At 51.2% G+C, this 16,839-nt stretch overlaps 1 protein-coding gene across 3 annotated transcripts in view; it reads right to left on the bottom strand.

Annotated features, from left to right (window-relative positions):
* SEC14L2 (SEC14 like lipid binding 2) overlaps positions 1-16,839 on the bottom strand; it is a 28,484-nt gene that overhangs the window by 10,045 nt on the left and 1,600 nt on the right. For 2 of the 3 annotated variants that reach the window (XM_033233228.1, XM_033233227.1), the window contains exons 2-8: positions 15,917-15,992; positions 7,501-7,544; positions 6,407-6,466; positions 5,958-6,146; positions 4,296-4,391; positions 4,094-4,154; positions 2,906-2,989 (exon numbers count right to left, since the gene is read on the bottom strand). In XM_033233228.1, coding sequence (XP_033089119.1) covers positions 2,906-2,989; positions 4,094-4,154; positions 4,296-4,391; positions 5,958-6,146; positions 6,407-6,466; positions 7,501-7,544; positions 15,917-15,992 — 610 coding nt within the window. The remainder of the gene's footprint in view (positions 1-2,905; positions 2,990-4,093; positions 4,155-4,295; positions 4,392-5,957; positions 6,147-6,406; positions 6,467-7,500; positions 7,545-15,916; positions 15,993-16,839) is intronic. The other variant, XM_033233229.1, reaches the window with a different exon arrangement.

The raw sequence follows: 16,839 nt of genomic DNA, 5'->3' as shown, positions 1-16,839 counted from the left end.
TGTGTCACCAAAAGATGAACATTGTGAAGCCTTCTGTATCTCTCTTACCTACCCTCCAAGTTCAATGCCATAGGTGGCATTCACCCTTCCATGAGCTTGTCCCAATATACCTTTTGTTTTGTTTTTGAAATGGAGTCTCACTATGTTTCCCAGGCTGGTCTCAAACCCTTGTGCTCAAAATGGTCCTCCTGCCTCAGCCTCCTGAGTAGCTGGGATTACAGGTGTGAGCCACCACACCTGGATGCCCAATCTACCTCTCTAGCCTTTTCTCCCTCCACTCCACTTCAGCAAAACTGAACTCCTGCCTGTCCCTGGCTGGCTTGATGCCCGTGTGTCCTCTTTGCTGGGTTTTGGGTCACACTTTGTCTTATGTCCTGATGTTAACCCTGCTTCCCTGCATATCCATTCCCTGTTGACTTGCTTCTCTGCCAACCTCATTAATCACTTCTTCTCAGTCTTCCTGGTGGGTTCCTCTTTCTCTGCCTGCTCTTGAGCTTGGATATTCCTCAGGGTTCCACCTCTGTTCCTCTGTAGGCACTCTTACGTACTGACAAGGTTTTAGCTGCTGCTGTTATTTGATAACTCCCAAATCTCCAGACCAGAGTTTTCTCCTAAGCTTCAAACTCAGGTATTCCCAACATTTTTATATCTCAAGACTCCTCAGGCTCAACTTCAAGCTTTTTTGTTTTCCCCAGTTGAACTAATCATCACCATCTCTCAGTCACCTCTGCCAGACACTAGGAGCTCATTCTAGATTTCTTTCTCCCTTACTTCTTACATCTAGTCAATTGAGTTCTGCTGTTTTACTTCCTGAATAAGTAGTTGTTTTTTTTTTGAGACAGGGTTTCGCTCTGTTGCCCAGGTTGGAGCGCAGTGGCACCAAACACTTACAAAGTGTTTGGGATTATGGGCCTAAGCCACTGTGCCCGGCCCTAAATAATTATTATTTTATTTTATTTTTTTAATTCAGTCTCACTCTATCGCCCAGGCTGGAGTGCAGTGGCATGATCTCCGCTCACTGCAAGCTCCACCTCCCAGGTTCATGCCATTCTCCTGCCTCAGCCTCCCAAGTAGCTGGGACTACAGGTGCCTGCCACCACGCCTGGCTATTTTTTTTTGTATTTTTAGTAGAGATGGGGTTTCACCACGTTAGCCAGGATGGTCTCGATCTCCTGACCTCGTGATCTGCCCGCCTCAGCCTCCCAAAGTGCTGGGATTACAGGCATGAGCCACTGCGCCCGGCCCCGGCCCTAAATAATTCTTAAATCCATCCTCTCCTCTATATCCCTATTGCCACTGCCCCCATTCAGGCTTGCAGTACCTCTTGCATAGACTGTGGCAACAGTGTGCAAACTGGCACCCTTTGCAATCTTGCTAGTACAGTGTCTCAGTTTAAAATCTGTAGTACTCCCCTGCTGAAAACTCCTCTGATTCCCAGTGGCCTGTAGAGTCATGTCCCACTTCTCAACCTAGTGCCCTGGATTCTCTGGGGCCTGACTCCTGGTTCCCTCTCCAGCCTCAGACCTTGCCACACCCTGCCTTACATTCTAGAACAGCTGCCTCTGCCATACTATGTAAGGTCTTTGTTCAGTGCTCTTCTTTCTGCCAAGCAGCTTCCTGCCTTGCTCCATCTGGCAGACTCTTACTATTCCATAGCATGCAGCTTAGGTAGGCATCACCCCCTGCCTAGCTCAGGGGGAGTGAGTGCTCCTGCTGAGTGCTCCCATGCACTTTGTGGTTTCCCCTTCCATACATTTACCATAGCATGCTGACAAATTTGTTTGTGTCTGCCTTCCCAGAGAGGCCAAAAGACCTTCAAGGGACCCCCTTTTTTTTTTTTTGAGAGGGAGTCTCTGTTGCCTAGGCTGGAGTGCAGTGACGCAATCTCAGCTCACTGCAACCCTCCACCTCCTGGGTTCAAGCGATTCTCGTGCCTCAGCCTCCCAAGTAGCTGGGATTACAGGTGCCCACCACGACGCCTGGCTAATTTTTCTATTTTTAGCAGAGACGGGGTTTCACCATGTTGGCCAGGCTGGTCTCGAACGCCTGAGCTCAAGCGATCCGCCTGCCTCGGCCTCCCAAAGTGCTGGGATTACAGGCATGAGTCACCGTGCCCAGCCAGGACTCTGTCTTATTCATCTTTGTAGTCTTGGCACTAGCTCAGGCCTGGCACATACTATGTGCTTGTCAAATGAAGCTGCTCCTAGTTTTCCACAACTGAAAGCAACCTTGCTCCTGCAACCTCTGTGGCACCCTCTCTGTGACTATTCTACTGTCTTTTCTAGTTTATATCATAGCTTTCTCTCTCTAGGCCTTTTTTTAAAAAACAGGGTCTTGCTCTGTTGCCCAGGCTGGAGTGCAGTGGCACAATCATAGCTCACTGCAACCTTGAACTCGTGGGCTCAAGGGACCCTCCTGCCTAAGCCTCCAAATAGCTAAGACTACAAGTGCATGCCACTATGCCCAGCTATTTTTTATTTTTTAGTAAAGACAGGGTCTCGCTTTGTTGCCCAGGCTGGTCTTGAGCTCCTGGCCTCAAGTGATCCTTTCACCTCAGCCTCCCAGTGTTGGGATTACAGGCACGAGCCACTGCACCCAGCCTCTCTTTCTAAGGTCTTCTGTCTCCTGTTATACTGTAAGTTCCTTGAGGGCAAGAACTGGAGTTTCATTCATCTTTGAATGTACAATAATGGGCCCAGTGCTTGCTTCTAGAGTGTCTGAGAGAAAGAGTTCTTAGGAAAACAGACGAAGGCACTAGCTCTGCCCCAGCTTGCTCCTGGGTCCCACTGCTCCCATACTAGCAGGGGGAGCTTTCGCCATGGTGGCTACAGCCACACCCCTAAAGCTGGACCCGATTTAGGCTACAGACCATCCTTTGGAGTTGAGAACAGTCTGGACCACTTACCTCCCAGGACCATGATCTTCTTACGAGTGTCCTCACTCAGGAAGGGTTTGATGAGGTTATAGGCCACAGGAAACAGTTTGGGGGCTGGAACAGAGACCAGATAATGTGAGGCCGGGAGTAGTGCCCAGTCTGTCCCTGGCAGCATCCTCTGCAGCACCTCTTACCCTCCCAGCAGCCCATGCTGGGCCACATGTTCCCTAGGGCTGTGGAGCCCACGTAGGCAGCCCAGGGTGTGCAGCTCAGCATGGGCGTCTTTGAGGTCCAGCCTTCCCATCTGTAGAGTGGATATCATCAAATGGTTTCTTCCTATCTCATCAGGCTGGGTGGCTCAGAGGAGGTCACAAATACTGAAAGCTCTGTGAGCTGTAAAGTAGTCTGCATATGTGAAGGGCAGTCTTCTTTTTATTTTATTTTTTTGAGACAGTCTTGCTCTGTCACCTAGGCTGGAGTGCAGTGGCACAATCTTAGCTCACTGCAGCCTTGAACTCCTGGGCTCAAGCAATGCCCTTGTCTCAGCCTCAGTGAGCTCTCGGCTCACTGCATCCGCCAGCTCCCGGGTTCAAGTGATTTTTGTGCTCCAGCCTCCTGAGTAGCTGGGACTCCAGGTGTGGGCCACCACACCTGGGTAATTTTCATATTTTTAGTAGAGATGGGGTTTTGCTATGTTGGCCAGGCTGGTCTTGAACTCCTGACCTCAAGTGATCTGCCCACCTCAGACTCCCAAAGTGCTGGGATTACAGGAGTGAGCCACTGTGCCCAGCCCTATTTTTATTTTTCTGAGACGGAGACTTGCTCTGTCGCCCAGGCTGGAGTGCAGTGGCACAATCATAGCTCACTGCAGGCTTAAACTCCTGGGCTCAAGCAATGCTCTTGCCTCAGCTTTGAGAAACTGGAACTACAGGCATGCACCACCATACCCAGCTCATTTCCTTAACTGTTTTATAGAGATGAGGTCTTGCTATGTTACCCAGGCTGGTCTCAAACTCCTGGGCTCAAGAGAGCCTCCCGTCCCGGCCTCCCAAAGTGCTAGGGTTACAGGCGTGAGCCAGCACACTAGCAGGGGCAGCAGTCTTCTGAACATGTCCTTAGACTCCTCTTTTGGCTCACTGTTTGGCCCTCCATCTGCCCCAGTCATATTTTTGACCCCTCTTTTCCATCTGGCTTTATCACAAGAAATTCCCAACTTACCTTTAACAACAAAAAGACGCTTCAGTGTTTCGGGATAATTTTCCTCAAACATGCAGAGAAACTGTGGAAACAATCACTCTTGATTCCAGCAGGCTCAGAATCTGCCCCCATCGCCTCACCCATCCCACAGGACAGCCTAGCAGAGGGGCCCACTAGTCCTCCCCTTACCTCTGCCCCCTTCCTCCCCACCCCTGCCCCTCACCTCTCCATAGGCCTCCACAGCAGGCTTCCAGAGATGCTTGAGGCCAAGCCCCTCACAGTCATAAATTATGGTGATGGTCTCCACCTTCTTCCCCAACTGCAGGGAACAGAGAGCAGGAAGTCTTGTCAGGCTGTCCTACTTCAGAAGCCCACTCCAGTCCAGGGCAAATGATTGCGCTGTGCACCCATAGAGCAACCAGAGCTAGTTAGGGCCGGACCTAGAGTTTTCCAAATTGAGATAATCAGCCCAGGCCAGAATTGTGGCCTAGGCGAGTCATTCTTCCTGCTTAGGTCTCCGTGTTCTTATCCAGTACATGACTGGGTGGATCTAGATGACATCTGAGATGGCTTTGGTTCTGTAGTTTGGCCTGATGGCCTCCCCCTTCCTGAGTCACTGTGTGCTCTGTGCACGGTACCTGTAGAGCCACTTAAACGCCCGAGCACAGATGTTCTGTGCACCCTGAACCCTCGGGTGCATCCACGTCTAATGCCTCCTGCATCTCCAGCTCCACAGGGTCTCTGCGCACAGTAGGCTCTCTGTGAACGTTTGCAGATGAATGTGGGAATGTTCCCGGACTTTATGGCATCATTTCACTGGATCTTTACAACTGCTGAGAGGAGGGCAGGAGGGAAGTAGCAGCTCCTGCTTGTTCTTCAGCCTTTTTCTCAGTAAGGGAATCAGCTATCCTTATCTTTTTTGACGCAGGGTTCTAGCCCTGTTGCCCAGGCTGGAGTGCAGTGGTGTGATCACGGCTCACTGCAGCCTTGACCTCCCAAGTTCAAGTGATCATCCTACCTCAGCCTCCCTAGTAGCTGGTATGTGCCACTATGCACAGCTAATTTTTTTACTTTTTTTGTAGAGACAGGCTCTTGCCATGTTATCCAGGCTGGTCTTGAACTCCTGGACTCAATCTGCCCACCTCAACCTCCCAAAGTGCTGGAATTACCGTCATGAGCCACCACACCCAGCCATCCTTATCTTTTTTGAATACAGAATTAGAGAAGCAAGAATCTGAGATCATCTGCACCAGTGATACTCAAATACTTGCTCAAGGATGGGCTGGTCCACACTAAGATTTCACTGGGTCCCCAGATAAATGAGAAAAATAACAAAAACATAGTGAGTTTTTTATGAAGCTAAATTTATTCAATGTAAAGGACTGTTTTTTTATTTTTATTTTTTTTGGAGGTGGAGTCTCACTCTGTCACCCAGGCTAGAGTGCAGTGGCATGATCTTGGCTCACTGCAACCTCCTAAAAGACTCCTTTTTAATCTGAGATTATTGCCATTCTTATAGTTTTGGGTGTTAATGATGGCAACAATAGATGATCATTGTTTTAAAGTCCTTACATGGCAAAATAGACATTTGGGAATATTCTAAAACTTGGAAATGTCACTGGTCTAGGAAATCCCAAAGCCTGGCCCTCAGCCGGGTCCAGTGGCTCACACCTGTAATCCCAGCACTTTGGGAGTCTGAGGTGGGTGTATCACTTCAAGTCAGGAGTTCAAGACCAGCCTGGCCAACATGACGAAACCCCATCTCTACTAAAATAGTTTAAAAAAAAAAAAAAAAACAACTCTGGGCCTTGGCCCTGAAGCTGTGTTTATATTCCTGCGTGACATCCCAGCTTCTGCTGGAATGCCTGTGCTGTGGTCAACTCACCTTTGTGGTCTGGCGGGCACACTCCTGCAGAAGCAGCTCACACTCCCGCATCTTGGTCCTGAGCAGGTCCTGTTTGGAGGCTGAGAACAGCAGACCCTTGGCATCCAGAGGTCCAATTATGTCGTACCAGACTGGGCAGCCATCCATGTCATAGCCACACATACCCCCTGACAGATACTGTTGGATCACCTGGGCAAAGACACAGAGGAGCCGCCTGGTCAGCAGGCATCCATACTTTGCCTGGACCACAGGGCCTTACTCCAGGTTCATCAGTATCTTTCTCTATATCCCTCCCCTGGGTACCAACAGATGCCCATTCTGGAGACCATCAGGGCTCAGTGGGCATTGTCAGACCTTTCCTCTAAGGATCCAAATCCAGTGGACCCAGGACCCAGGGTGTGGGTCTGAAAGGCCTAGCATAGGGATGAGGTGGGATAATTTGTGCTCACCTCTGGAGGCTGCCAGCTAATGATGTTGTCAATGTCCTTTTGCTTTCGGAACTCCACGTGCTACAAAGACACAATGGGGAAATTTTTAAAAGGAGGGATGGCCAGGCGCGGTGGCTCAAGCCTGTAATCCCAGCACTTTGGGAGGCCGAGACGGGCGGATCACAAGGTCAGGAGATCGAGACCATCCTGGCTAATACGGTGAAACCCCGTCTCTACTAAAAAATATAAAAAACTAGCCGGGCAAGGTGGCGGGCGCTTGTAGTCCCAGCTACTCGGGAGGCTGAGGCAGGAGAATGGCGTAAACCCGGGAGGCGGAGCTTGTAGTGAGCTGAGATCCGCCACTGCACTCCAGCCTGGGCGACAGAGCGAGACTCCGTCTCAAAAAAAAAAAAAAAAAAAAAAAAAAGGAGGGATGGACAGCCGGGCATGGTGGTTCACACCTGTAATCCTAGCACTTTGGGAGGCCACGGTGGATGGATCACTTGAGGCCAGAAGTTCGAGACCAGCCTGGCCAACATGGCAAAATCCCGTCTCTACTAAAAATAGAAAAATTAGCCAGCTGTGGTGGCACACGCCTGTAATCCCAGCTACTCAGGTGGCTGAGGCATGAAATCTCTTGAACCCAGGAGGCGGAGGCTGCAGTGAGTCGATATCATGCCACTGCTGCACTCCAGCCTGAGTGACAGAGCGAGACTCTGTCTCCAAAAAGAAAAAAAGAAAAGAAAAGAAAAAGCAGGGATGGTGGGGGAGGTTTAATAGGCACGTAGCAATAAACGACAGCGTGAATGGACCACCAGATCGTAAGTGGTCACCAGAAGGCATTAGGCAGGAATGGAAAAGAAGGCCCTGCCTGTGTTAGTGGTCCTAGCAGAACAGATTACCATTCTTGGCTGGCCCAGAGCTATGAAAGCCTGTGTTGCCAGGGAAGGGAATGCAGTTTGTCCCAGAGGGATAAGGCAGCAGTGGTCAGCTGATACTCAAAGCCAAAAGCTGTGATCGGGATGGGAGGTGCAGCAAAAGAAGTCCACGCAAGGAGTGATTCTGAAGGGGAGGAACTGAGGCAACAGTGGGATTCAGAGTCAAACGTGTCTCACCTTCCGGAGCATGGCCTCCGACTTCTGCAGGTCGAAGCTTCTCGCTGTAACAGGGAAACAGTTCTGGTCAGGGTTAGGTTAGCAGGACTGGGTGTCCAAGGATGAGGAGATTCCCATATTCCCATCACAGGGCCAGTTCCTCTCAGTCACCTCTCCAGCTAACCCTCAGACCATCCCACAAGCAGAAGCTAACATGAGAGCCTTTACTGAGAGCTTCTGGGGCACCAGAGGCCCCAGGTTTGCGAGGAGAGCAGGTCAAAGTTCAGGGCAGCTGGGGGCAGCCATTGTAACTTCAGGGTCAAAAGAGTTTTACTCCAGTGTTAAAATCAACTTAAAGGTCTTCCCTCCTCTCAGTGAAAATGAACCCTGGATCCTCTTATCATTTGGCCTTCCCCCTTACACAGACAAACTTTATCTGTTCCACAGTCTCACATCTAATCCTGAGACCTTGACACCACGGTTCAAAGATGAACATACCAGCCTGGGCAATACAGTGAGACCTCGTCTCTCCAAAAAAAAAAAAAAAAAATTAGCCACAGGTAGTGGCATGTGCCTGTAGTCCCAGCTACTTGGGAGGCTGAGGTGGGAGGATTGCTGGAGCCTGGGAGGCGGAGGTTGCAGTGAGCTGAGAACTCACCACTATACTCCAGCCTGGGTGACAGAGCGAGATCCCGTCCCAAGAAAAACAAAAAACAAAGATGAATATAGCTGCCCCTGTAATCTGTGGCAGAGCTGGCAGAATAGCCCAGTGGGATAGAGGGATTGATGAGCCTCCACCCAACCTTGTCCTGTCCTCAAAGGGCCCACACATTCCCTAAAACCACACAAAGGGTCTGCCTCCCAGGGCTCCTGACAAGTTTCAGAATTCAGTATCACCTGGGTCACCTCTTTATGCATGATGCCCCAAAAGTTGTCCTGCTCCAGCCTGAACACACAGACCTCGCTGACCCCCAAGGCCGCTTATTCCCAGGTAATCATAGCTGCAATTTGCACTCAGCTGTCATGATACTGAGCTGAGATTCATTTCAGAGATACTCAGAGATTAGGATCGCCTCCTTAGCCACATGACAACACTTCCAACACTGGAAAATTCTGTGCTGTCACCCTGCATTTCCCCTACCATCATGCTGCCCATCCTTGGAGCCTTTACCAAGCCCCACAGCTTGGTCTCAAGTCCATGCAATAACTTCCCTTTGAATGTTTTCCAGTTTTCCAGGGCCCCCTCAGAGTATGCTCTTAAGAGCCACACAGAGCCCCAGGTGTTGTCTAAGAACTTTCTTTTTCTTTTCTTTTCTTTTTTCTTTTTATTTTTTATTTTTGAGACAGAGTTTCACTCTTGTCTCCCAGGCTGGAGTACAATGGTGCGATCTCAGCTCACTGCAACCTCTGCCTCCCAGGTTCAAGCGATTCTCCTGCCTCAGCCTCCTTAGTAACTGGGATTACAGGCATGTGCCACCACATCTGGCTGATTTTTGTATTTTTAGTAGAGATGGGGTTTCACCACGTTGGCCAGGCTGGTCTCAAACTCTTGACCTCAGGTGATTCACCCGCCTGGGCCTCCCAGAGTGCTGGGATTGCATGAGCCACTGTGCCCGGCCTAAGAACTTTCTTGGCAACAGGCACACCCTTAATTCAGGTGGAGCTTATGGGCACTGAAACCCCCCCCCCGCAAATCCTTTTCACCTGTGCCACTGCTAAGCCTCCATTGCATACGTGGAGAAGAGAGACCTTAGATCCTTTCCTATCAAATTTCCTCTTGTTACAGTCAACTTCAGTCCATCCTTTAAACAGTTTTGAGATCCAGATTCTGATCAGTTTTGCCATCTGACCTATGAACTGTCCCTCCCAGTTGTATGTCCTCTGTGGATTTGGCATCTAGATCTGCTGACAACCCTGGAACCTGGGCCAGACAGGCTGCCCTCTGGACTGTCACTGGTCCCTTAACCATCGCTCTCTGGGAGTGCCAAGCACATTCCCTGACTCTGCTGTTAGGAAAATCAGTCCCTTCTCCCGGGCCCATAGGCTCCCTCAAGAGATTTGACCAATGCCACACCCATCACAGGTGCCAGACACATCCTGGCAGAACTGAATCCCATCCTTCTTCGTGTGCTGCCACGATAGCATGGGACAGCTTTTAGAGGAATATCTTCTGGGTTTGCTTCCCAGCTCTTCATTTTTCTGCTTGACCTTGGACAAGATCCTGTACACCTCTGACCAAATCATCTGATAAGCTAGAAACACTTGGAAGATGCAAGGCACTGTCCTCTCAAGATGGGGGAGTTGGACCATGAAAATGAGAATCTTCCTTAGGAAGGACACTACTACTGTGAGAAGAACCCTTATCTTCCTAGGGAATAGGAGTGGTGGCGAACTGTGAGCCTCTTATCTTGGGGAGGCTCTCCATTTAACCCTTATCTGCCAAGGCCCAACATCCAGCATCTTCTGTGAGGGCTCGCCCAGAGTTGCTACCTGCTCCTGGCAGTACCACACCTGGGGCCTCCCCATGCCTCATTGAGGCTTCTCCAGGCTCCTGCTGACCTGGTCAGGGGCAACTCAAAGCATGACTTGGGGCACTGCAAGAACCCAGCTCAGGAACAGCCGTCTGGGTGGTGGTGGTTCATTCATTCCCTAGGCCTGTAAAATGCAGAGACTCAGACTCCCTCCCAGGGCCTCCACCACATCCTTGTTTTATCCTGCTGTCTGATCCTTCTTGCTGGGGTGCCCAGAGCTCAGCCTCAGTCAGGGGGAAGCAGAGGAGACTTGCGGACCTGCTCTCCATGCCTGGAAGCCAGCAGAAAACTGAAGCCCTCAGTGGAGAAAGGGAGGAAGAGGAGCCCCAAGCCCACACCTAGGTTAGGGACAGACATTCTGCTGGTGTGTGGCTTTTTTGAAAGATCTCTGTCAGATTGAAGGAGAGAAGGAGAAAAGGCTGTTTGTTTTCTTTGAGACAGAATCTTGCTCTGTCGCCCAGGTTGGAATGCAGTTGTGCAATTATAACTCACTATAGTCTCAAACTACTGGATTAAGCGACTTCCCACCTCAGCTTCCTGAGTAGCTGGGACTACAGGTGCACACCACCACACCCAGCTAATTTTTCTTTTTCTTTTTTAAGTAGAGGCAAGGTCTTGCTATATTGTCCAGGCTAGTCTTGAATTCCTGAGCTTAGGTGATCCTCCCACCTTGGCCTCCCAAAGTGCTGGGATTACAGGCATGAGCCACCATGCCAGGCCTTGGTTTTTTGTTGTTATTTTTTGGGTTTTGTTTTTTTTTTTTTAAGGACAAAACAAGCAAACAAACAAAAAAAACCAATTGAGATTCATATTAGGTTCTGACCAGGCCTGAGCTCCTGCCCGGGAAATGTGAGGCACAAATGAAATGCAGAGGAGACACTTCCTCTGTTGTAAGAGGCTGAGCTTGGCTTTAAGGAGCAGGGGTGGCTTCCTGGAAAGGATACTGGCCTGGAGGCTGGAGCCCTAGGTTTCTGCCCTGATTCTGCTTCACATTAACTGTGTAACTTCAGGTAAGTCCCTTCCCCAATCTGAGCCTGTTTTCTCATCTGGCAAATGAGAATGACAACACTCTTTGAATGACCGCCACTGTGAGGGGGTAGGTTGTGCCTGAAGTATGAGGCTCCCCAGGAATCGACAGACCAGCTGCCAGGACCCCTCGCTGGCCCCTGCCTCAGTAAGAGAGCTGTTATTGTTGTTCAGTGGCTCTCAGAAACCATGCTTCTCCCTGGAACAGCAGCTCCCTAGTCTGCTGGATCGTTTTGCAACTGGCCCTTTAAGAAGGCTACTATCTTCCCACTCTATCCACCCACCTGCTTCTAGCTGCAGCCCTTCAGCAAATGCTGGGCCAAAATTTCCTCCAGCCTGGACTGATTCCATTGCGGCCCCCACACTGCCCCTCCACCCTCTCTGGGCGGTAGACTGGGGTAGGGGGATGGGATGGAAGCTTTTTTGGGGAAAGGGGCAAGTGACACTTCCAGAGGCTCCTGGATGCATCTGCCCTCAGATGTTTACAGGCAACCTCTCAGGAGCATGCCAGCTCTATGAAATTTCTGGAAAGAAAAGGAAAATACATTTCTTCACCTGCCCCCAGACTCCTAGGGTGTGCATGTGCATGTCTTTGTGTGTCCATAAAGACATAATAGGGCCAGTCACAGTGGTGTGTACCTGTAATCCAAGCTACTCAGGAGGCTGAGTGGGAGGATCACTTGAGCCCATGAGTTTGAGGCCAGCAAGACCCTGTTTCAAAAATAAAAATAGGCCAAGGCAGGCGTATCATGAGGTCAGGAATTCGAGACCAGGCTGGCCAACATGGTGAAACCCTGTCTCTATTAAGATACAAAAAAAAGGCCGGGCGCGGTGGCTCAAGCCTGTAATCCCAGCACTCTGGGAGGCCGAGACGGGCGGATCACGAGGTCAGGAGATCGAGACCATCCTGGCTAACACGGTGAAACCCCGTCTCTACTAAAAATACAAAAAATTAGCCGGGCGAGGTGGCGGGCGCCTGTAGTCCCAGCTACTCGGGAGGCTGAGGCAGGAGAATGGCGTGAACCCGGGAGGCGGAGGTTGCAGTGAGCTGAGATCCAGCCACTGCACTCCAGCCTGGGCGACAGAGCGAGACTCCGTCTCAAAAAAAAAAAAAAAGATACAAAAAAAAATTAGCTGGGCATGGTGGCATGTGCCTGTAATCCCAGCTACTTGGGAGACTGAGGCAGGAGAATCGCTGGAACCTGGGAGGCGGAGGTTACAGTAAGCTGAGATCGCACCATTGCAGTCCACCCTGGGTGGCAGAGTGAGACTCCATTTCAAAAAAAATAAAAAATAATAAAAAAATAAAAATAACGGCCAAGTGTGGTGGCTCACGCCTGTAATCCTAGCACTTTGGGAGGCTGAGGTGGGCAGATCACCTGAGGTCAGAAATTCGAGACCAGCCTGGCCAACATGGTGAAACCCTGTCTCTACTAAAAATACAAAAATTAGCCAGTGTGGTGGTGGGAGCCTATAATCCCAGCTACTCAGGAGGCTGAGGTAGGAGATTCACTTGAACCTGGGAGATGGAGGTGGCAGTGAGCCAAGATTGCACCATTGCACTCCAGCCTGGGCAACAGAGCAAGACTCCATCTTTAAATAAATAAATAAATCACTTGAGATCAGGAGTTCAAGGCAGCAGTGACCTATGATCATGCCCATTGCCTGGGCAGCAGAGTGAGACCCTGTCTCAAAAAAATAATAATAGGCCGGGCGCGGTGGCTCAAGCCTGTAATCCCAGCACTTTGGGAGGCCGAGACGGGCGGATCACGAGGTCAGGAGATCGAGACCATCCTGGCTAACACGGTGAAACCCCGTCTTTACTAAAAAATACAAAAAACTAGCCGGGCATGGTGGCGGCGCCTGTAGTCCCAGCTACTCTGGAGGCTGAGGCAGGAGAATGGCGGGAACCCGGGAGGCGGAGCTTGCAGTGAGCTGAGATCCGGGCACTGCACTCCAACCTGGGCGACAGAGCGAGACTCCGTCTCAAAAAAAAAAAAATTAATAATAATAATAATTATTATTAAAATAATAGGGCATAACTTGTACTTTAATATTTTAGGATATGATTCTACACCACAACTTAAGCTCTGCTAGAACATAGTGGAATTGGCCGGGCGCGGTGGCTCAAGCCTGTAATCCCAGCACTTTGGGAGGCCGAGACGGGCGGATCACGAGGTCAGGAGATCGAGACCATCCTGGCGAACACGGTGAAACCCCGTCTCTACTAAAAAATACTAGCCGGGCGAGGTGGCGGGCGTCTGTAGTCCCAGCTACTCGGGAGGCTGAGGCAGGAGAATGGCGTGAACCCGGGAGGCAGAGCTTGCAGTGAGCTGAGATCTGGCCACTGCACTCCAGCCCCGAGACAGAGCAGACTCCGTCTCAAAAAAAAAAAAAAAAAAAAGAACATAGTGGAATTTTCTGATTGGACGTAGTGGCTCACACCTGTGATGCAAGCACTTTGGGAGGCCGAGGCAGGCGAATCACTTGAGGCCAGGATTTTGAGACCAGCCTGGCCAACGTGAAACCCAAGTCTCTACTTAAAAAAAAAGTGCGACAGAGTCTCACTCTGTCACCGGGGCTGGAGTGCAGCGATGCAACCTTGGCTCACTGCAACCTCTACCTCTGCTAATTTTTTTTTTTTTTTTGAGACGAAATCTTGCTGTGTCTCCCAGGCTGGAGTGCAGTGGTGCCATCTCGGCTCACTGCAAGCTCCGTCTTCCGGGTTCACGCCATTCTTCTCCCTCAGCCTCCAGAGTATCTGAGACTACAGGCGCCCGCCACTACGCCTGGCTAATTTTTGTATATTTAGTACAGACAGGGTTTCACCATGTTAGCCAGGATGGTCTCGATCTCCTGACCTTGTGATCTGCCTGCCTCGGCCTCCCAAAGTGCTGGGATTACAGGCGTGATCCACCGTGCCCGGCCCACCTCCACTAATTTTTTTGTATTTTTAGTAGAGACGGGGTTTCACCATATTGGCCAGGCTGGTCTCAAACTCCTGACCTCGTGATCCGCCCACCTCGGCCTCTGAAAGTGCTGGGATTACAGGCATGAGCCACTGTGCCCAGCCTCCTTTTTTTTTTTTTTTTTTTTTTTTTTGAGACGGAGTCTCGCTCTGTCGCCCAGGCTGGAGTGCAGTGGCCGGATCTCAGCTCACTGCAAGCTCCGCCTCCCGGGTTTACGCCATTCTCCTGCCTCAGCCTCCCGAGTAGCTGGGACTACAGATGCCCGCCACCACGCCCGGCTAGTTTTTTGTATTTTTTAGTAGAGACGGGGTTTCACTGTGTTAGCCAGGATGGTCTCGATCTCCTGACCTCATGATCCGCCCGTCTCGGCCTCCCAAAGTGCTGGGATTACAGGCTTGAGCCACCGTGCCCGGCCGCCCAGCCTACTTTTTTTTTTTTTTTTGAGGCGGAGTCTCGCTCTGTCGCCCAGACTGGAGTGCAGTGGCCAGATCTCAGCTCACTGCAAGCTCCGCCTCCCGGGTTTCCGCCATTCTCCTGCCTCAGCCTCCCGAGTAGCTGGGACTACAGGCGCCCGCCACCTCGCCCGGCTAGTTTTTGTATTTTTAGTAGAGACGGGGTTTCACCGTATTAGCCAGGATGGTCTCGATCTCCTGACCTCGTGATCCGCCCGTCTCGGCCTCCCAAAGTGCTGGGATTACAGGCTTGAGCCACCGCGCCCGGCCAGCCTACTTTTTAAGATGGAGTCTTGCTCTGTCACCCAGGCTGGAGTGCAGTGGCATAGTCTCAGCTCACTGCAACCTCCACCTCCCGGGTTCAAGCGACCCTCCCATCTCAGCCTCCTGAGTAGCTGGGATTACAGATGCCTGCCACCACGCCCAGCTAATTTTTGTATTTTTCAGTGGTGATAAGAGTTTCACCATGTCGGCCAGGCTGGTCTCAAAGTCTTGGCCTCAAGTGATCTGCCCGCCTAGCCTCCTAAACTGCTGGGATTACAGGCGTGAGCCACCGTACCTGGCCATAGTGAAATTTTGTTTATTATTTCTATGTCTGTTAATGAAATTTCTATATAGAGGGGGAAAAAAAGTGTCAGAAGAATCAGGGAGGGTGGCACATGACCTGAATCACAGGAGAGGAGAGGAGGGGAAAGAATGGAAACATCTCAGGGATTGGGGAACTGGGCTGAATTTGACCCTCATGCCGGTAGAAATGTGTGCATTTCAGCACCACATGCAGAGCTCTGTCATGCCACGTCTGGCAGCAGGCAGGTTTTATGCTGCTCTTCCAGAAGAGGATCCTAGGGAACTGTTTACTCTGAACTAGGCACCACAGCCAGGCCAGGGAAGAGTTGGAACCAGGACCTGGGCTCTAGAGCCTGGTGGTGGTTTGAGGAGACTCTTGTCACCCTAGGTCAGGCTGTGCCCCTCAGGTTCCCCATGCACTCTGTCCCTCCCTCAAGTTGCCTAAACTGTGGTCTGTAGGGATCTGCCATCACCCCAGGGCATAGCAGGGGCCAGGACTCTGGTTCTACACTCGGCTCTGCCTCCGACCACCCACGTGGCTGGGGCCTTTCTCACTTTTTCTTCAGCCCATTTCCCCAACTCCCTCACAGAGCAGATTTCTCGAGTAGATGGAAAAGGCTGTGGGCCAAGGGTCAGCCGACCTGGACTCTACCCTTTTCTCTGCTTGCAACTCGCTCACTGTGTGGCTTGGAGCAAGTCACTTCACCTCTCTGAGCCTCAGTGTCTTTATCCACTAGGAGGGTTGAGCTTATATCATTGTCAAGGGCCCTGTGGCGCTAAAGGTTGGACACTCCGGATGCCCCAATTGCCAGGGGCAGGGTTTTCAGAGGGTGCCATTCTGTTGCCCAGAACAAGCCCCTGCCCCAGCCTCCCACAGCCCCTCTTCCCTCACCTCGGAGCCAACGCAGGAGAAAATAGTCATCTGGATTTGGCAGGGCCGGCAGCACATCCTGGACATTCTCCAGAAACTGTAGGGAGAGGCATCGGGGTGAGTGGTAGGGCCCACCCTAACTGCCCTCTGCCAAGAACTCTCCACTGAGGTCTTTGCTGGACCCCTCTTTAACATGGTTCAACTCTGCAGACACTACCTGGGCACTCATCCTGCCTGGAGTACTGTCTTGTCAGGGGGTGTCAGGTAGCAGGGCAGGAGGTGGGAAAGGAGTGAGACACTGCCCCTGTCCCACAACAAGGGCTCCCACACACCAGTCTGGGGGCTGGCAGATGTGTTCCCAGCTAATCGTGATAGTAGGCACTCTGGTACGGACTACAGTAAAGACTGTCAGTTTACCAAGCATTCCGTCACTCAGCGCTGATCCTGGCACCGTAGCTTATATACTCCTCACTCACAACCTGTAGAAGTATTGTCCCCATTCTACAGATGAAGGAATTAAAGCTCAGAGAGGCCAAGTAACATGCTCAAGGTCAAACAGCTAGTCATTAGCAGAGCTGGGATGCAAACCCAGGTCTGTCTGAGTCCAGAGCACATGCCCTTTCCACCATGGTCTTCTGCCCCATGGAATGGTGAGGAGTTTGCTGGGGAGCAGAGGGAAGAAAGAGGTGGTCTCACATGGCTTCCTATAAAACTTGGCATTTGTGCTGGGCTTGACGGACTTCAAAGGCATCAGGGAGGGAGGCGGGCAACTCAGGTGGAGGGAACGGTTCCAGTAGGGGAAGCCAGGAAATGGGAAAATGCAGGCAGTGCCAAACAAAGGAGGTGGACACTGACCTCAAGGGACAGCCACATCTACCTCCAACCTCTCATTCCCTGGTAGGTGAGCGGGCCCCCATATGCCCTCCCTGAGCCTCCTGCTCCCA

Source organism: Trachypithecus francoisi, unplaced genomic scaffold, assembly GCF_009764315.1.
Source record: "Trachypithecus francoisi isolate TF-2019V2 unplaced genomic scaffold, Tfra_2.0 Lachesis_group14, whole genome shotgun sequence".
Classification (NCBI taxonomy): Eukaryota; Metazoa; Chordata; class Mammalia; order Primates; family Cercopithecidae; genus Trachypithecus; species Trachypithecus francoisi.
The sequence above is the reverse complement of the archived record's forward strand: the minus strand, read 5'-3'. Positions and strand labels throughout refer to the sequence as shown.